At 31.8% G+C, this 20513-nt stretch overlaps 2 protein-coding genes and 1 long non-coding RNA gene across 6 annotated transcripts; 1 reads left to right on the top strand and 2 right to left on the bottom strand.

Moving 5' to 3' along the window:
• Positions 1-535: 535 nt before the first annotated feature.
• On the bottom strand, positions 536-9703 carry LOC137827012 (transmembrane protein-like protein). Of its 4 annotated transcripts, none has more exons than XM_068633199.2 (14): positions 9226-9703; positions 8367-8425; positions 7314-7431; positions 6507-6580; positions 5991-6059; positions 4855-5427; positions 3722-4254; positions 3435-3499; positions 3271-3350; positions 3034-3138; positions 2574-2713; positions 2350-2478; positions 1263-1415; positions 536-1175 (listed from the first exon to the last, which is right to left on the bottom strand). In XM_068633199.2, exons 1-14 carry the CDS (start codon positions 9413-9415, stop codon positions 1043-1045), a joined length of 2421 nt encoding a protein of 806 aa, XP_068489300.1. In that variant the 5' UTR covers positions 9416-9703; the 3' UTR covers positions 536-1042. The 4 variants fall into 4 exon arrangements, with proteins under 4 accessions (XP_068489300.1, XP_090149657.1, XP_090149656.1 ...); XM_090293531.1 differs by having other exon boundaries at positions 5991-6049; positions 9226-9626; XM_090293530.1 differs by lacking the exon at positions 8367-8425 and having other exon boundaries at positions 9226-9557.
• Positions 9704-13650: 3947 nt separating this feature from the next.
• Positions 13651-15415, bottom strand: LOC137827015 (uncharacterized). Its single transcript, XM_090293536.1, has 4 exons — positions 15225-15415; positions 14495-14775; positions 13991-14052; positions 13651-13893 (listed from the first exon to the last, which is right to left on the bottom strand). Exons 1-4 carry the CDS (start codon positions 15413-15415, stop codon positions 13726-13728), a joined length of 702 nt encoding a protein of 233 aa, XP_090149662.1. The 3' UTR covers positions 13651-13725.
• A 1607-nt stretch (positions 15416-17022) lies between these two features.
• On the top strand, positions 17023-18713 carry LOC137827017 (uncharacterized). Its single transcript, XR_011083639.2, has 2 exons — positions 17023-17210; positions 18328-18713. It is a non-coding gene; the product is annotated as an uncharacterized LOC137827017 (long non-coding RNA).
• The last annotated feature ends 1800 nt before the right edge of the window (positions 18714-20513 follow it).

The following is a 20513-nucleotide window of genomic DNA, read 5'->3' as shown; positions in this document are numbered from 1 at the left end:
CATGTGTCTGCCACATAAGCACCACTTAATGCCGTTTGGTGATATTTAACAGAAAGGACCATTTTGAATACATTTTAAAAAACTTAGGGACCAAATTGAATTTTTTAAAAACCACTATACCAAATTGACTATTGGCTATAAATATAGGGACGAAAAAGGTAATTAAACCTACACTTAATTATGTTTAAGCAAATAAACTTAAGTTGATGCTATCAAAATCAATCTTATTCATCTTTAAAATAAATAGAAACCTAAACATTAGATAAACTTCATCTGAGGAGTTTTTAATTTGCTTTGAATTCCACACTACACCGTTTAAAAATAATAGTTCTAATGTTCTTATCCAAATGAGAAATCTCTTTTTCTTTCTTAGTTTATTGTTTTTATATCAACCTTAAACTACATGTGTCTTGCAACATTCTCCACTTTCTAATTTTCATAAAATAGAAAACAGGAGCAGGTTACAAGAAATTGCTGCAGTAAATTAGATCCATCATTTTGACTCTTTTTCTTTTATCAGAAGGATCTCTAAATATGATACAGTTCAAAAGGAAGTTATCTTGTAAATCATAAGTTCATAACTAATTACATAAACAAAGCTCCTTTATCCTATGACAAAAATGTAGCCACAGTTTGATTCTTTATCCTACACAAAATCAAGCCAAAATTGATAAAGAATTGCAGAAAGAAAACTTGTGCTAACAAGAATTTACAAGACACTGCTTTGCTTGATCATTGTTTGTTGCATCAAAATTCAATGTTGGCAGCCACACATTCTTGTGCCACCTTCACATGAACTCACCACAAACACCAAATATATCAACAAAAATGATTTATGGACACTTAAGCTCAATATACACCCAAAGAAAGAGATAAAAGAAAGAAAGGTGTCCATGTAGAATGTGATAAGAGAGATAGAGATAAATGAAGGGTATCAATTGGGTGTATACAGTATGCAAGTGTCCATATACCATTACTCGAATATTAAAATCTGATCAACCTCTCTCCCCTTTCTACACTAACCTATTCCATTGTCTTTATTCTAACCACTTCTTGGTAGTGAATCCTGATGAGTCAGTTCATAGTTTCCATCTGTAGGAACCGGAGTCTCACTGTCCTCAATTTTTGAACAAAGGAAGAAGAAAGAGGATGTGTATATTGTAATATGCCAAATGCTGTAAACATTTAAAAAGAGAATAAGATGAGATAGGGAAGAAAGAGAGAAAGAGAGAGAGGATAGATGTAATGTAAGTTTGTAATACCTGTGCCAAAACCAGTAGGATTCACTGGTTTCAAGTGTCCAGCTTATCGCTGCCATGGCCAATGCAGTAAAACCAGCAAAGGCGAATGCCAAGTGGTACCGTCTCAAAAGTGTCTTCACAAGATTATAGAGCCAACGCTTTATAGCTTGGAAGCTGCAGTGGAAGTTTATTACTATCATTTATTTAGTTACAAATGTAATATTTGAGAGAATGGATCTATTGGGAAAATGTGAATTAATTCTCCCTCTTTGGTGTAGATACAAAATGGGCACTTGCGGAAGCAATAAGCAAATAGAAGAAAAATATAACAAAAAAGAATAATGACACCGAGAATTTTTAACGTGAAAAAAACTTCCTCAACTTGAGAAATAAAAACCCACGGGACCTAGTCCAGAAAATGTCTCCACATTACAATATTTGTTTCTCTCACTCACGATAACATTCAATCTCACCCAACAAGGATGAAATACAATGTCTCTCTAGCCTTTCACTAGGATTTCTAATTTCACACAATGGTGGATATCAACTCTCTATGTTGCTCTTCTCACTTGCTTTCCTTTTCTCTTCCTCACAAGTTCCCTTTATATAGAGAATGAGAGGAAGACTTATCACATAAAGAGATAGTGGGTCATTGTGTTATATTTACATTACTATCAAATACTTTAGAATATTTATATACATGAGTTACCTTTGGTCACTAGAATGAGCTATCTAAGGAAACTAGCAAACAACCAAGGAAAACAATGAAATCTAATTAATGTATTCTAATAATCACACTCTAAACAGGTAGCATAGAGTTAGGTTATGCAACGATTATCAGAACTTTTAAGAAATGAACTTTAAGCCTAACTCAACCTTATAAAATCGGCTTATAAGGTGAGATTTTCACCCACTTATATACTATGAAATGTCCAAATCTCTAGTTGATATGGTATCTCCAACAAGAACAATAGGTTTGAGGGTTCACAACAATGGCTAATAATGAATAGGCAGTAAGTGCATGAAAAATAAAAAAAAAATCAAAATTGTTGCTAATATATCTATATAATATCGTATACAAATTTATATCTCAGTATAGAGAACATACCAGTGAGAGAAGTTAAATGAGATTCCAATTGAAAGTGAAAGGGACCTATACTTTGTTGAGATTTCTATCAACCATCCAACAAAGAGACCAAGAGCACCAATCACAATCACAAGAATAACATTGGAAGACCTGCACTATTCAGCATAGAAGAATATGAAAAGGACATTAACACCTTTAATGATTGAGTGGGTGGATCTAAATTGTCCGTCTACTAGTTCAAGTACCTGGTTGCTTTTGTTGCAGCCATTAGGGCAGTAAGGATAGCAACAGCTGTGTGGATTGCCCTCTTAAATACTTCATCAATGGTAGTTAGATAAAGAAAAGTGCTAATCACAGCCATGAACGAAAGCCAGAAGTCCATGAACTGAAACATTGATATGTAAAGCCTTTGTAAACTCTCAGAAACATAAATATAGCCATTTTGCATGACATTGTATTTAGGGTCATTGGTCATAATACAAAATCTTTTTTTTTTCTTCTAGTCTAAGCATGTTGAAATGTTAAATATGATTGATGCCCATGGCTCATGCTTCCACAACATAATTCATTCCATTAGATAATCAAATTATAGAGGTCTATTTAAGTTAGTAATACTATGCCAATGGCATAACATTTCCACTTCCAAAAATTTCTCTTTATATATTTTCAGAAAGTGTAAGATGGAATTGTGGAGATGGAGCTAACCTGTAAGACATTATAGTTCAATGCACACCAGGTGCCCACATCACAAGCATGATATAGTCCACTTGAAATCCCACTGGATGTGTATAAAACCCATTCTGCTAATGCCTGCATTGAGGAAATTATTTACGGGTTTAGTAAAATAAAAAGGAAACTCTGATCTCTATGTAAAAGCAAAAACAAAATCTATATAAGGAAATAGAGTTATCAGTAGCAGCAATAGTAAAGGGAAAGAACCACCTTCTTCCGAAGGGCCCAATAGGCAGGAAGTATGGCTGCAGCATTTGATACAATGAGAAATATTGATTGTCGAACATGCCCTATACAATTTTTTAAAACTTCAATAAGGAATCTGTACACCATATTAATGAGCCAATTTTATGAATATAAAAATGAGCAATCACCTTGATGAGTTACAATCTCAATGCTGCAGTCAAAGCCTCCATGGTTTCGATCACAAGAGCAGAAGCTGATGCAAACAAGTAAATGTTTAAACTGGTAAATTCCTTAATGGGTTGGGGATCAGATGCAAACATGAAATCTGGAAACTCCACCATATGGCATTGAATTTTTTTCCTTGTGTCTCAGTCATTACCAAGGACTTTCATTATCCTTGTTCAGCAACTAAGAAAACAAATGGAATGTAAACACAGCTGGTGAATTAAGAACAAACAAAGGGCTTAAGAGAAACCTGTATGATGTTAGTCCACTAGCGTCAAACGAAAATTTACAGTCTCCATGAGAGGAACATCGTTTTGGGCATCTCTCAAGTGAAATGGACATGATACTTAGCCCTTTTACGGAATCACTGCTGCTATTAAGATGTCTTAGACCAAAACCCCAAGTTCCTTCTCTAGCATACATAATATAAAAGTTAACTTTGCTATCACTTGAGTCATACAGCGTGAAAAACATAGATGGATCAGTTCTCCTTGTCTTGTTAGCATAATAATAGTCCCAGCTATCTAGAGATGGTAATCCACCAAATCTAGCATACACTTCATAACCAATCTTTGTATCTGAGGATAGCTGTATGTGAATATTTCCTCCAGCAGCACCACGAGGAATGTCCAAAAGAAAGTAAGTCCAAATGTTATCAGATTCTCCAACGTATGATGAGTTTTTTAAAAGTGGCTCAAGAGGGAAATTGGCAGAATCATAAGATGCTCCACCAACTGGTAAATAATAGGATTCAAAAGGGGTTGAACCTCTCCTTACAAATGTCTGCAGACAACCATTTTCTTGTCAATAATTTATTCCAATGCATAATAATATTTTCAAACATCACAATACATATATACTTAATAGTAGTAAAGCAACCAAGAAAGGTAACCATTTCAGTATCCTGTTGGGTGAAGCTTCCTTAAAGAAAAGGACCAACAGACAAAAAAAATTATAGGGTTTAAAGCCCCTTTCTTAAGCACAGGCATGAGATAGTTTAAATCTTAAAGATCTAAAAATGAAGTTTATCTAAGTAAAGAAGCCAATAAGTCAACTCCAAAGGGACAAGCACATCATGTGTTCTAATGTTTTCAATGTCTGCATGATACATTCATCTCTGTTAGTGTACACATCAGATGTTACCTGAGTGCATAATTTGCTAACAGAAAGTTAATATTTATACTTTAATGTTCTTTTAATTTTCAGGATTACAAGATATGGCTATATTTGATCATATCCTGATTCTACCTATTAAATTTCTAGGCCCAAAATGCAGTTTGTAGTTCAATGCAATATCCCACGAACACAATTTAGAGCCCATTTGATCATGTTATAAAGAAAGAACTAAAGGTGACAGCATCATGCAAAGAATTCAATTACTACCTGGAGAAAGTAGCTATCCATTGTACAATTTGGTCCAGCTTTTCCAAGTGGACATTGAAGCACTTGAGATTCCACTGAATAGCAAACTCTTACATTGCTAACCGGAGTTTTTGTAAGATTGACTGGCACTATACTAATATACCAACGGCCAATTAATGGGGAATGAATAACCAGGGGACCTTTAGCTATATCAATGGAATAATCATTTGAAGTCACAGAAGGTATAGCACCATGGCGGACAAAACACATTAAACTAATATCATTTGATGGAGTAACATTGAATCTGATATTTGTTGCTGTAATGATAATTTGTTCTGCAACATTCATTATATTCAGGGAGAAGAAGTTTGGCACACCTTCATGAACACAAAATGCTTCAGAGTTACTTTTGCAAGTGACCAAATTTTCCAACATTGACTTGTTCACTTTAGTTTCCAAAGCATTAGAGACATCAGATGCTTTGCATGAAAGTGGATAAACTGAACTGTTACAGAAATCCCCACTCATCATTGAATTTGTGCATGCTTCCACACTTATATTGGCGATAAAGGAATATGATGGACCGCGGATAATCTGCAGACAGAGGAGTAATTGTTTATCCATCCACACGTGGTTAATGCATCAAGACCTTTGCTAAAGGAGATAGATGCGTCAAATGAACATTCTTTAATGTGGAAGACATAAATTTTATTCAAATGACCGTTGGCTGAAAATTCTATCACTATTACAATCAAAATAATAATCACAATATCTTCTTTTGGAAAACAATAGTTTAAAATAAGTATTATTTGTAGAAAACTTCAATTAATCTTAGATTGAATATTGTCATTTTAGAATATTTAGATCACAAGATCATTGATTAAAACTTAAAAATGTTGTCACCTGAATATACGATAAAGGGTGAAAGTAACAAATGTAGTCCACCACCAAAATTGTGATTAAAAAAAAAAGCACAATTTTCTTAAGTCATGCACAATATTATGAAAAGGTAGTAACTTTGCCAACATTATATCAACCTTTCCAATGTGTAAATGTATTTGAAAGACTGCATGCAAGGACAAAAAACTTCTACAATAGTAATGAAACATAATTTTAAACTTCTTTGGATAGAAGTTAAATATTACAATAAACCTTACCATCTTTGATTGTGTCCTTGTAGGTCCAATGCCATTGAAAAGACCAATGTACCAAACACCTGGAGATATCTGAACAATAATTTGTTATGTTTGCTCTATGCAATATTATAAAACGACAAAACAAAATTCACTAGTAAACTAACCCTTTGCAAGTAATAATAAGGATGTTAGAGATATAAAAATAACAATGTGCCATCACCTAATAACCATGGTGCAAGGTAGATTGGACAAGTACATAGTCTTCATTTCAAGCACTAGCGGGCGCTAGAGGGATGTGTCAAACGTCTTTCTACTAACAGGATGTATTGAATTCATAAATCATTAGATACTTTTTATGAATGTCAACTAAGTAAAACCAATATACGTTAACAAACAGCTTAAACTTTTAAGACAGATGGTCCTTGACAATAGGAATTTCAATTTTAAGGCAGATATATCTAAGTTAACAAAAGCAAAGGGAGACACTGAGCAATTAAAAAACAGTACTTCAAGTAAAAAGGACCTATATAACAATACCTGATTGTTTGTCAGTTTCATAGTGATATTTTTCTGCATGGGAAAGCACTGTTCCACATCTAGACCATTTATTCCTAAAGAAAATGGGGAACAAACAGTATTTATATTAGGGAAATGGCATTAGAAAGTTGTAAAAAGATATTTTCTCTTCTTTCTTGTCAAGGAGATTGACAATGAGAGAGAAAGAGCAAGTGAAAGTGGAGAACTGAAAACTGTTGTCTCCCTTTTACTGTTCCTCCAAATGAATAATGACAATTCAGAAAGAACAATCCAATTTTAAATCACAAAACCTTCTCTCTTGGTTGTTAGCTTTTTAATGAGTCATCAACATTCAAATGGAAGTAAGGGGCAGAAAAGGAAAGGGAATAAAAGATTTGAATCTCTAAATTAGTAATGTCAAAGTGATTCAAAACAAACCCAACTGGTAATAAAGAAGCATTACACATTCACGAGATCAGCACCATCCATTACCAAAGAAATAATCATAGTAGAGCATATAAATTAATGGAAGTGGTGGAAAAACTAAACATGCACTGTTGAGTCAAGACATATACCTCCTTCTTTAGAAATTATAACACCAATTTAATAAATGGTGGGAACTTGGTAAAGCTCCAATCCAACATCTTAATCATGTAAATGTGTGTGTGTGTGTGTATTGGGTATTACTAAAATGCAATTTCTAAGCCCTTAAATGAACTCATAAATATTTCTTAAAAAGAAATTTAAGACAATTTATGTTCTTGAACTTTAATTAGAAAAAAAGAGTATAATTAACTTTAGTTGAATGTAGTGAAGTGGGTCCCCTACCAGAAGTGGCTGAATCTTTGAGGGATGTGTTTAAGGCATCTGGCAGTGGAGGACTTCCATCTCTAAAGCATATTATTGGCAGTGTCTGTATTGGAACCCTTTCAATTCTAGAGATATCCTGAAAACAATGCACATATGAAGTATGAACAAATGAGGGAAGTAAATAAACCAGACACAATTAAAAGGAAAGACAAATACAGAAGGTCACTCCTCGGACTTCTTTTGTTGCACAGTCAACAATGAGAATTTAAAAAGTTACATAAAAAAGGAACATATAAATAGGATTTTTTATCATCAGAGAACTTATCATTTTCATTTTCATTCATGCAGTATGCACCTAATACAAGATAACAAAATAGAAAACTATGAAATCATCCAACAGCCACAGCTATCTATCTGATAGGGCATTGGGAATGGGATTGGGGAGATCAAGCTACTTTCGTACTCCAACACGCATACCATACTACTCGATGTGGAAGTTACACACTCCTAAATACTCAAGTTCCTATCATAGGACCACCCTTGAGAGTTGATGTCCTGGACTACATTCTACGACACTTCACTTATCCTTTTTGGTCGACTTCTTCATACCCTATTAGTTAGAGACATTGACAACTAGCTTTGGCACCAACTATAGTCACTCAGCAGTTGGAGAACCCTCCCTTAAAGGTTAGACATTGTGGTTGTGGCATCCAAGGTCTCATTAACCTCACTAGAATCCCATACTTATAACATGGGACTTGGCCCTATGGCTTGGAATTGAATCTAACATCCCACCGCACTCTGTAGCCCCAATGCTTACGCCTTACATGAGTTGAGTGTGCACTAACTAGTCCTAGACAAACACTATAATGTTGGTGTCACCACCCCTCTTTTGCAGTGGAAGACTCTGATACTCATTGATAAGAACATTAGGAGTTCCACATCACAAAAGCTAGCAATCACCAGACATTGCATATTACTTGATGGAACTTAGACACCCGATAATACCCAAGCCTCTGTCACTATGATTCTAAAATGACCCTATGTACAAAGAGGTATGAATATACTTACAATGTCTACATCTGAGTTCAATGCTATAGAGAGTGCAGAAAACCATGGTGGTAAGTCAACTGCAGCAATGGAAAACATTAAGAGAAAAGTAAGGTCATCCATAAGTCATCAATTCCTTATGTAACAGAAAATGAGTTCTTTTTAATATTTAGTAGTTTGTAAAAAATAACGAATTCAAAACCATATAACTTATTGGATCACCAAAACAGAAGGAAAGGAAAATTTTTGCTTCATCAGTAATACTATCTCACCCTGTTTCCATACGAAACATATGAAAGTAAATCAGACGAGGCTGATTTTTATCCATTTTCTTGCTTATATAGGTAATCTAATGGTAGCAGTTAAATGTTACAAATTCAATGAATCACAAATTAGAGAGCAAATTACAAATATCCCCAATAAACAATACTGTATGATATGTTTCAAGTCAATTTATGATTCTTACAATGATCAAATATAGCTATATAAGCTGTATATAGCACTCTGAAATTTCTATCAGAATGACTAATAGAAAAGCATGACTCGTAATGAATAAAATAAACTCCTTAATAACATATACAACATTCACATTATTGCCAAGCTCCTAAATTTCCTTAGGCTTAATTCTTAATTCACACCTTAGCCCTCTTCTATACAAAATCATGGCAACAGTATAATTCTTAGAAATTAAGCAACCGAAGTAAGATAAAAGGAAAGCATGGAGAGAGAGATTATTCTCCAATAAATTCACCTTTACATTGAAATCCAATTGCAACCCGTTAAAATCACAAAAGATAGTGCTTCATGAACAACCAAAGACAACAACAAAGCAAATAATGATCACTATGAAGAAAGGGTCACTGCCAACAGGCTGACATACCTCTGATGTAGCGCAAATCAAAGGGCCTGAGCCTAGTCTCAGGGTACCTGAAGCTTGAAACAGTAAAGGTTTCACCTTTACCCGTGCCCACTTCATCGTTTGCAGAGAAAAGGCCAAATGAACAGGAAAAGAGCAGCAGAACAGCGAGAAGCAGATTGGGATGATACCATAGAATCAAATTGAAACCCATCTCTTTATGACTGTTGGTGTGATTTTGAGGCAAATTCTGAGATCATGAAGACGCCAGAAAGTGAGTGATGCAAAAGGGTGTTAGTTGATTAATTAAATAATAATGAGAAATCTTTGTCAGTGGAGATGTGGTAAAGACAACTAGAGGGTGAAGAGTTACGAGTGAGGGGCTATATAGTACTAAAAGTAATCACATAATTGACACAAAATCTATGATACGATGCTGCTCTTTGCTTAGTTAAGTGTTGTTGGGTTGACTTGAGTTGAGGATGTTAGACCTCGATTACTCTTCCACCTGTCATGTTTGTTTGGAATGTTCAGAACAAATAAAAATATCACAAAAAGAAATATAATCAAGATTATAATCAATAATAACTTTTTCTTTTGATTAAAAACTACTTGTTTATATATTATGCTTATAATGAATAGTTGTTTTATGTTATTTCAAGTCAGTTTGGATAATATGTATTGTTTGTTTTAAAATCCGAAGTTTTATTACAATTTTATCTTAAAAGATGTTTAAAAATATTAAGATAAAAGAATTATTTTTTGTTTTAATTTCTAAGTTATTGGACGCACGATAACAAATAGTAATTACAAAATATAGCAATTATTATATAATATTAATAGATAATTCATTATATGAGTATCTCTTAATCCTTATTTAAGCAAAAGTAACAAAAGTTTCTAAACCATGACTCGTTATTTTAAATAAGAAAAATTATACTTAAGTTCTATATGATTCTTGATTTGAGAATTTTAAAAAAATGTAATGAAAAATAAATTTATAATTAGATGATGTAAAAAATGATTAAAATAATAATATTTGGAGTTATAGGATGAATGGGAAAAAAAATAATGGATTGTTTAAATAATCACGTAGTGAACGGTTACTTTACTATATAGTTTCAATTTTCCATTTCTGTTACTTTTATTTAACTTGTTGTAAATCAACAAAAATTGAAAAAAAAGAAGTCATTTCAAAAATTGAAGATAGAATAAATAAAAAATCAAGTAAACTAAAATTAAGAAAAAAAATATTGAATCAAACTTCATATTTGATTTTATAATTTAATCAAAACAAATATATATATATATATAATTAACATTTATAAAAATAATAACGACTAATATTTGAATTATATTTCTGGATTAAATGAATTAAAAAGTATCTATAACAATATATAGAATAAATTCTCATTTTTAATATACATATTTTATATTACTATTACTCTTAATTATATTTTAAAAAGTTTAAAAATCTACAAATTATAACAATATTTAACTAGGATTCTCCTTATAATTGTTTTCTTTTACATAACCTTTTCTCAATTTTATCCTTGAAAAAAAAAATCTCAGTTGAATAACTTCTCTTATCAGTTTAATAACTTTTATTTCCCTTAAAATTATCATATGTTACAAAAAATTCTTTAAATAATGTATTTCAAACTCCACTTTCTTTTCTCCTTTCCTTTTCTCTCTTTTGGACACACATTCTCATTTTCACTCTTTCATGCACATTTTCATTTTCATTTCTCTTTTTAATATGGCAAAATCTATTCCTTTACTTAGTCTAAATTCAATTTTTATTTTGTTTCAATTCTTTCACCTTCTTTACATACATTGTGATTTTGTACATATATTATAATATTACAATATAAATTTAGAATAATATTTTAAAAAATACAAATACATAGGTTTATGATAAAATTGAAAAATAAGTATATTCAAGAACAACTATGTGTTTCCGCCAATAACACATAAAGGAAATACATATTTAAATTTTTTATTTTACTTTTAATTATAATTTTAAAATGAAAATAAACTATCTAAATATAATCATTTATTATTATTTATATATAAGTATTATTAATATTATTATTATTATTATTAAAATATATAGAAGTAAGAAGTAAATCAATGTTACTTTTGAATAATGAATAAACTTAATGAGAAATTATTGCTTTAACACTATTACATACATGATATTTATAACATCCTATGCTATATCTATTTTTTATTTTAAAAATAATGTAAAATTAAAAAAAAATATAAAACCATTTATTTTTTTCATAGTAAATTTTGGATGATTTTAAGAATACTCTATTCTTATATTTATTTATGATTTTTTTTCTATAAATAATAAAGATTACTACAAAGGAAAGATTATATTATCAAGGATTTAGTTCAAAATGATACACATTATTTTCTCCAATATCAAAATATCAAGAAAGAAATTATAATTGTATAAATATCAAATGAGAGTATCAAATAAATACTAGATAAAGATGTCAAATAATTATAGGAAAGAGTATGAATGATCAAATGTATGACCTAGAAATAAGTTACACAACTAAGAATCAAAGAGAAGTTAATATAAGTTTTTTAGATTATGTAATGAATTAAAAGTGTTTTAGTAATTGAAAACAGAAACGGAAACGGATATGATGATGATAATGATGATGATAGGTATTGGGATAGGAACGAGCTGAATATTTGCTTACTCGTATCTACCCCATAGCCAATTTAAAAAATTGGATATTACTCATATCATATTTAAAAAATTTAATATTACTCATATTCATACTCGTACTCGTACTCGATCTATACGAGGATTTTGTGTCAAAATCGAGACTAATTCAAACAATACTTGCAATTACAGGTTCATTTGCTATCTTTGCCCCTTAAGTGAATAATAGAATTCCTCCAGCACCAGCCTCGTATCTAATATCTCCCTTGGTTGTTCATTTTCCAAATTTATATATTGATCTCATCACTCACTGATTACTAGTTGATGTGAGTTGATTTTAGGTTGATTCATTAGGTGACACTTCTTAGAATTAGGATCAGTAATTCTTAAGCAATTATGGTGAGAAGTTTAAGGAAAATCCCTACTGAACATTAATTTAACAAGTGTTAAGTAGATGTGAATGTTCATTTCCAAAGACCAAAGAAAAAACACAAGTATGGGTGAATATGAATAACAATTAGTGGTGCGGAATCAAGAACACAATACAAAGCTAATGAACCGAATAGAAACACAATTAAAAACAATTGCACCGATTGAAATTAAGAAACAAACACATTGCACAAAATAGAAACACAAGAACAACAACACAAGACATATTTATCAATTTGACATGGAATGGAAAATGGAATTGGAAGATGAATGATAGGAAAACTTATGTGGTTGAAGCTAGGGAAGAAGGTTCACGCCACTTGGAAGATGAATAGACTCCAAGATAAGTGAGGTTGCCACCATTTGAGAGCTCCCAAAGCCTCACAAGATAAGACTAAGCTAGGAGAAACAAGTCTCACTAATTCTCACTCAATTTCAATGTTATTTTACATGAACCAAGCACCTCTTTTTGTAGTGTTTAGAGGGTCGGTTTTAAGGTGGGAAATTCAAATGGAAACCCCTTGAAAATTCCGCCAAAAAACAAGTCACATGGAAGGTGCGACTTTGCTACTTCTTCTCATAAGCCTTAAACTCCTATTCACACCTCCCTTTTATGTTCGATTTAAATCTACTAAAAAGAAATTACAAAAAGAGACATCATTTGATGCTCATTTCCTAATGCTTGTGCCCTACTCCTAGTAATCCTCTGAGGTATAGTGGATGATGAGATCATGGGTTGGGCTCGGGCCTCAAATTGGACTTGGACTTGTTGGGCTTGGGCCTCAGGCGCCCTCTCTCCTTGGTCCTTATCACTAGTGCAATAATGTCATTTTACGATGATTAGCTTAGAAGTCGTCGTTTAAGAAAACACTTGTAGCAATTATGTCAAAAATTACAACTTTAAGATGACAAGTAATTAAAATGAACACTTCTATAAGAATCAAATAATTAAAATGAACAGTTCTAGCTAAGAGTCCCAAAATGTTATGAGAAAGGAAGTGCCACTACAAGAAAATCATGAAATAGAAACCAATTTTTAGAGACCAAAATAATTAGTTACAATAGGAACTAAAATAGAGATCATTTTAGAAACTAAAAAAAAAAATTGGTTTCTAAATTAGTTTCTATTATTTTCTATTATTGTTAAATAGTTTCTAAATTGGTATCTAATTAGCAACTAAGATTTTAACTACCAATTATTTAGTTTCTAAATTTGGTAGCAAAAACCTTAGTTGCTAATTAGATACCAATTTAGAAACTATTTAATAATAATAGAAAATAATGGAAACTAATTTAGAAACCAAATTTCTTTTTAGTTTCTAAAATGGTCTCTAATTTAGTTACTATTGCAACTAATTATTTTGATTTCTACAAATTGGTTTCTATTTCATGATTTTCTTGTAGTGTGCCCACTAAATGTGTGAGATATCATCATCATCCAATATCCCCTTTGTGTGCATTTCAGATAATTGTTGGAACTTAACTGCCTCTCTCTTTTTCTTGCTGAATAGTTTTTTTCCATAAATGGCACCAACAACAGTTGCTCCCACTACAGAAAAAGCCAAGACAGCCAGTGTCTTCTGCACTTGGCAATAGCACATGGTTCTCAAATTGTAAAATGAGTTAATAATAGTGATGATGATTAGTAAAACTGAGAAGATTTTGTGTCGCACTCACCTTGGAGTCACTGCTGCTACTGACCTTAGACAATTTTGTCTCAGTTGAATTTGAGTTAATATCTGTGGTAGAAAATCTATTAGGTAATCCTTATATATTAAGTATTAGTAACTAATAACTGTAAAATGCCTTTCTCTGCACATACACTCACACGGACACTGAACACTACATGATATGATATGTTCAACACATAATTTTTAAAATATAGGATACACACAAATCTGTCATTATGAATTATATAAATAACAATCAAGAATTATGTTAAGAATTCTGCCATGTTTGGATGAGTATATAAATAAGTAAATTACAGAATCTAAATAAAGAGCAGCATTTTTATGCAAGCACAAACTTCTAGCTTGTGATAAGTTGGGAAGAGTTTAAACTCCAAAGTTTTCATTCAAGTGATTTCAAGTGGTTAGACATGTTTGTGGTGAGACAAGCATATCTTCATTTGAACAGCATCTAAACTGGGTTTTGAGTTGTGAAAGGGAGAAGGGAGAAAACCTGGTGACCTGGTTAGAAGAGAGCAATCAGGGCTGCCTTTCCATTCAGATGGGCACTGGCAAACCTCACCTGCTTCAGCCAAGCATTCAGCATTATGGAAACAAAAAGTCTGACCACAGGATGCTCCAGAATGCTCACAATGCTCCCCACCAAATCCAGGGGGACATTTGCATGAGTACTTCTCTCCTTGAACAATTTCCTCACAACTTGCCCCATGTTCACACCAGAAGGAGTTTGTTCCATCACACATACTCATTTCTTCATCACAAAACTTACCCCCACAGCCTCAAGCCCCCAGTACATAAATCTCATTCAGAAATTTGAAAAAGCAATTTTGAATCAGAAGGACTAATACTATTAGCATTCATGATATTAAACAAGGTTCTGTAAAATAGTATGTGACTGCAATTTTGTTCACAACCTTAAGATTCTTAAAATCACTTTGGCAGCAGTGCAAATGGCCACATTAGCCATATTTGTTCACAATTTTCTATAATGAACAAAGATCATAATTAACTGAGACCTCAATTTAAAAGTTTTATATCAATATGATCATGGAAAGAAATATTCGTTCAAAAAGACCCTTTTACCTTTGATGGGCCTAATTAAAGACAGTTTTTATCCCACCCCTTTATTTTTTAATGCTGATAGTAATCAGAAATAACATTTCTGCTTCAAGAAACTGATAAAACAGTATGAATGCTTTGAAATTTGATGTGTTTTTTACCCGAGGAAAGTTCTATTTCCGTTTAAGATGGTGGAAGGATCTGGGAGGTTGCAAATGCAGGCACCAGAGCTGTTGCACAACCCAGTTTTGCAGCGATCATCTTCACATTCCAAGAAATACACGTTCAGTGACCCCAAAAGCAATGAAACAGCAACTACATGATATATTCCTGTTGTGATTGACATTTTTATCATTTACTTGTTTTGTGTGTGAGATTTTTCCTTCACTATATATTTCTTTTTCGTTGATACAATGTTTTAGATCAGTGAAATAGTTACTTAAGATTCAAGCAAAGGTTAAAAAGTTTTTTATGAGTTGGTACTAGTGCCGAGTGAGCTCAAACTTGGAAATTAAGTTAAAGCTGTGATAGAGAGGGAGTTTTAATTTTAATTACCAATATTGGGCTTCACAATACCCTTAATTCTTGAAGACTATGTTAGAACATGGAATGTTTAAGGTCAAAATTGGCATTTATGACAATTAGGTTGCATGTGCTTTTGGAAGTCAAACGAGGTTCTGTTCTACTTTATTGTGTATTCTAATCCAAGGAGCTTAAGGAAGTAAGATTAACTTAAGGAATAATAGTATTAAGATTCAGCAGTTGTTATCTATCTAGTACAGACATTGACACAGACACTGATACGACACGGACATGGATACGAAGATATGTAAAATCTCTCAAATGTAGGACACGGGGACACATATCAATATATTATATAATTATGAATTATATAAATTGACAATAAAGATTTATGTGCATAAATATATTCTAGATTATTTTTTAAAGCAGAAATGTTTTTTTATGACTAATTCACAAGGATTTATTTCTTATTTTTATAATCATAATAACAATTTATACAATAAAATTTGAATTTTGAGAAAATTAATGTATTTTTCCTTTTTAAAATTGTGTTATAACCGTACTAGAATTGTTAGAAATCTAACAAATATTTTTTGAATTAGACACTTCACGGATACGTGTAGTGTCATACGAATGTCGGTGTCCGATAAGAATATCGGATATTGGACATGTTATTTAAGAAGAGTGTCCGAACTTCATAAGTTGTTATATATTTAATGCAATTGGACATTTTTGGGTGCACTTAAGTTTGGTCTCTTGCTTGCATAATTGATAATTTCTGGCAAGTATCTTACTTTCTTGTTTCCTCAAAAATGTTGAAATGTATTTTGGAAGTGGAAAAAAAAGATAAAGATGAAGCCATTTGAAATATTTTAGTCAACTTTATCATGTGACATAGTACAAAAAGAAAATGATGTTCACTACTTAAAAAGAAAGACTCAAGAATGACATATAGTGATTGAATTTTTATAATTGTTTACAAAATATTATTCAGTCATCAAATCAGTCATAAGGCTGAGATAAGTGTTTTTGTTTGTTAAATTTTAATTTTAATTTAATTACTGACTGAAAAATGGTCCTGTTGCACTTACTTTTTTTAGTATTTTTTGAAAAATATCACTCTACAATTTTAATTTTAATTTGTGTATATTTTTACCAGTGACTGGTTTTGCTGTCACTATAGGAAGACTAATTTAGCAGTTGTGTTATCTAACAAAAATGTTTTTTATTAAATAATAGAAAATACAATTATAGAGCCAATTTTATAATTACTTATGATGTTATTATTTTAATATAGATTATTATTATTTTTAATTAAAACTATAGAAAAATTGTTGCTAATATTTAACTATTTCTTAAATTATGTTATAATTATTTTTTTTGTACCCCAAATATTTTGGTTTTTTCCTATTTTAACAAAGATACATCCTAATCTATCACAATCATTTTTGTACGAAGCTTTCTCAACAGAGCTTGCACGTTCTCCGTGCTTGCAAGGCACAAGCCACCGTGTGCTTGCTCTCAGGCCACCGCAGGCCATCGCGTCGCCGTCGAAGGCCTATATATCACCATTTTGAAAGCCTCCGCGTCACCGTTCGCCGGTCACGGCTTCGCTGTGCTCTACACAGGTGACACTTCTTTCCCTTTTCCGATTAGCGTTTCCATTTTCACCCTAATTTTTCTCTTCGTTTTCAATTTCTCCAAAAATACTCAAGAATCTTTTTTGTTAGTGTGGAAGTACCTTCCACAAGCCTATGTCACTCTTGAACTTTTATTCACTCTCTGTCTGCAATTGACCATGTGCCTTTTCTGCCTTTTGAGTCCATTCTCATGATAAGTTTGTGTCCTTGCCTGCCTTCTCTCTCGACCGTTGTTTGTAGGTGTCTCTCAGATTTCATCTTTTGTAGTGCAAATTATTGCGATCCTTTTCATGATTTGGGGCATGTTTTTACTGTTTCTTGAACTTTGCCCGAGTGATGAAGAAAGATGCATACATGTCAATTTAAAAGTGATAGAGACCTATCGTGGTCATAAAAGATTGCAATTTATGATAGGCTCTTGAGTGCAATCATAATCACAATAGACATGTAAATCCAGTACATGAGGGCCTTAATAAAATAGGATAAACTCTTCTACAATTGTTGATTTTTAGATTGCAATATATTTCTCAATTCCTTAACTAGAAATGCGTAATATATTTTATTTTAGATTATACTGTCTAACTTCATTTGAATTATCGTCTTTGTTTCTTCTCCAGACCAACTAATGATTTTGAGGATTGTTTAGCAGTCTAGTTGCATATCACTTGCTGAATCTACTATAAACATTGATCTTGGTCTCTCAGTCAATCTATAAGCTGAAAATCATGGATGAGAAATGTATATTCTCCATGTGGCCTAAATTGCTAATAGCACAAAAAACTTATACTTTTTAAATACTTAGTTTTATGTGATTTGGAATTTATTATATGAATTGGTTGTGTTGTGCTTCCCGGTGAAATTATTGTTACAATCAGGTGATTATGTTAGGAATCATTCTTACCTCAATAAATCTATTATTAGGAAAATGTGGTGATTGCTTGAATTTCATTATGTGTGGCATATCTATTCAATAAAGTCAAATGGAAATTCAAGGTTTTCCAAATGTTTCCTCCTGTGTTGTTGACTTTTCACCATTGTATCTTTGATGCTAGTTTGTTATATTAACAGCTAAATGATTTGTTTTTTATTATGCAACCTGTTCTAGAAAGCTTCCAACTCCATATCTGCCAAATCCACCATGACTGTCTCTGAAAGAGTATTGTTTCAGGCCCCCACGCTCTTCGGTGTCTGAACCAATTCTGGGAAGGTTTTGGGGATAGTCACAGCACTTGAAGATCTCATGCTTGAAATCCCTATGTCAACATTAATTGTGTTGTTGATGATACCATGCTAAACTCATTCACTTTCAAGGTACATCTCTAATTAGAATGAATTAGTGCATAAAAATCTTTTTTATTTCTTGGAATGTATAAATGTGTTCTGTCCATAGCTAATTAGCATTTATAAAGGAATTTGTATGTGAAGGACATAAAGCACCACTTATGACATGTATAACTGTAAGAGGAAATAATAGTATAGCCTTTTACGAAAGTATATATGTAAAATATAGTTGTTCTTTTAGTGGCAGCTGGATCAAAAGGTTTGTAATTTTCTTTTGTTTGACTTTATTCCAACTTAAATTAGTTTTAAATTAAGATTTAGAATAATATTTTTTTTTCAAAATAAAGCAAAAGTCATATGAAATTAAAAAATAAAAGAAAAATCTATTTACAAGAATCTAAGTTAAAAATAATAAACCCAAACATATGATAATTTGGTTATGTTCTTGAAATATTCAAATTAGATGAGGTTGCCTTCATGACTTTCTTATCATTTGGCATATTTGGGAACTGAAAATCTGGGGGTTGCTCCATGTTTGAGTCGGCATGTTTCATGCATACATCTGTGGGAGAAATAGTGTTTGTTAGATATATATTAAAATTGGAAAAAAAAAAACATACTAATTGAAAATGCCTGCAATCCCTAGAGGTCTACATTCACTTTGAATGAAAGTGTGAATTAGGGAAATATAAGGAAAGGAAAAGGTTCAATAGTAAATATCATAAAGAGGTGTGTACAGAATTAATGCAACAATGGTCGGAGATTGAATCTAAAAATAAGAAACGACAAATAAAATTGAAAATTATGAAATCATAAAGAGGTGTGTACAGATTTAATGCAACAATGGTCGGAGATTGAATCTAAAAAAAATAAACGACAAATAAAATTGAAAATTATGAAATCATGATAGTAAGTTGCAGTAGCTATTCGGTGATCTGACTTTAATTGAGTAAACTTATGAGCTAATAATGGTTGGTGATTCAACATAATAATGCATGTCTTCATAGTCAACAAAGTTTGACAAAAGGTATTGGTCTTTTGTTTTTTTAGGTATATGCTTAAGAAGAAAATTAAATAGGGTAGTTGGTTTGTTGGCGCATTGCTCTCAGTTCTACTACTTATTATAGATCCATATATGTGGTGCCTCTATTCCATATTTTTTTCAAATTTCTTTGCCATATTACTATTAGGGTTTCCAGTTTTGTGTGGTTTTGATTGACACTTGATTAATTAGCTGAACTCCTCTAGATCTCTTTCACCCAAAAAGAAAATGAAATAGGACATGCTCCTTTCACAAAGTCATAAATTCTATTTCAGATACTTATAGTGGTTGGTGAATCATTTGTAACTACACTATGGTGACATAGAATTAGATATGGTGACATGAAATCTTAATTATGTAATAAGCAATAAATGTACTAATTTACGATCTGTTTTCTTCTTTTGGTAAATTAAGATTTCTTTGTCAATCATTACACACAGATGTTATACATTTGTTTTTCCATATAAAAATAGATTTTTTTTCTGATAAAGTTAGGTATAAATAGTGATGGAGAATAGGTGGCGAGTTTGCTATTTTAGTGTTGTGGCTGATCTAATTTAGGCATTTGGTGTTGGTAACTACTATTCCAAAAATAAATACGAATAATGAATTATACTATGTTATTTTTTATTTCTGAACATTAAATCAATCGTTTTATTTCCAATTTTCTGTATCAATACAAATTTTCAAACTTTATTTTGTCCTCACTTTACAAAGCCAATTAAATCTTGATTAACGAATCATTATCACTCCCACCCAAGCCACGTGAACTTTTTAAACCCTCACATGTTATACACAATAAAATACAATGAAATAAAGAAATTTATGATTGGACCAAATAAAATGAAATTTTAATACATTAATGAGTTTGTGACCATTATGTCACAATAATTTTGTCTCAATTATTTATCAAAAAGTATTTTTAATCCTTGTGCAAACATCTTGCATCTAGAACATACATAATATGC

Source organism: Phaseolus vulgaris, chromosome 8, assembly GCF_051622355.1.
Source record: "Phaseolus vulgaris cultivar YP4 chromosome 8, ASM5162235v1, whole genome shotgun sequence".
Taxonomy (NCBI): domain Eukaryota; kingdom Viridiplantae; phylum Streptophyta; class Magnoliopsida; order Fabales; family Fabaceae; genus Phaseolus; species Phaseolus vulgaris.
Note: the sequence above shows the minus strand (reverse complement) of the source record. Positions and strands in the feature narration are given on the sequence as shown.

Coding starts and splice junctions, on each gene's coding strand:
- LOC137827012 (XM_068633199.2), bottom strand. CDS start 9,415: ATGGGTTTCAATTTGATTCTATGGTATCATCCCAATCTGCTTCTCGCT. Junction 7,432..8,366: donor TGAACTCAGATGTAGACATT/GTAAGTATATTC, acceptor CATTGTTTTCAG/GATATCTCTAGAATTGAAAG. Junction 6,581..7,313: donor CAAAGATTCAGCCACTTCTG/GTAGGGGACCCA, acceptor CATTTTCTTTAG/GAATAAATGGTCTAGATGTG.
- LOC137827015 (XM_090293536.1), bottom strand. CDS start 15,415: ATGATAAAAATGTCAATCACAACAGGAATATATCATGTAGTTGCTGTT. Junction 14,776..15,224: donor AACGGAAATAGAACTTTCCT/CGGGTAAAAAAC, acceptor GGCTTGAGGCTG/TGGGGGTAAGTTTTGTGATG. Junction 13,894..13,990: donor GTAGCAGCAGTGACTCCAAG/GTGAGTGCGACA, acceptor TGCCAAGTGCAG/AAGACACTGGCTGTCTTGGC.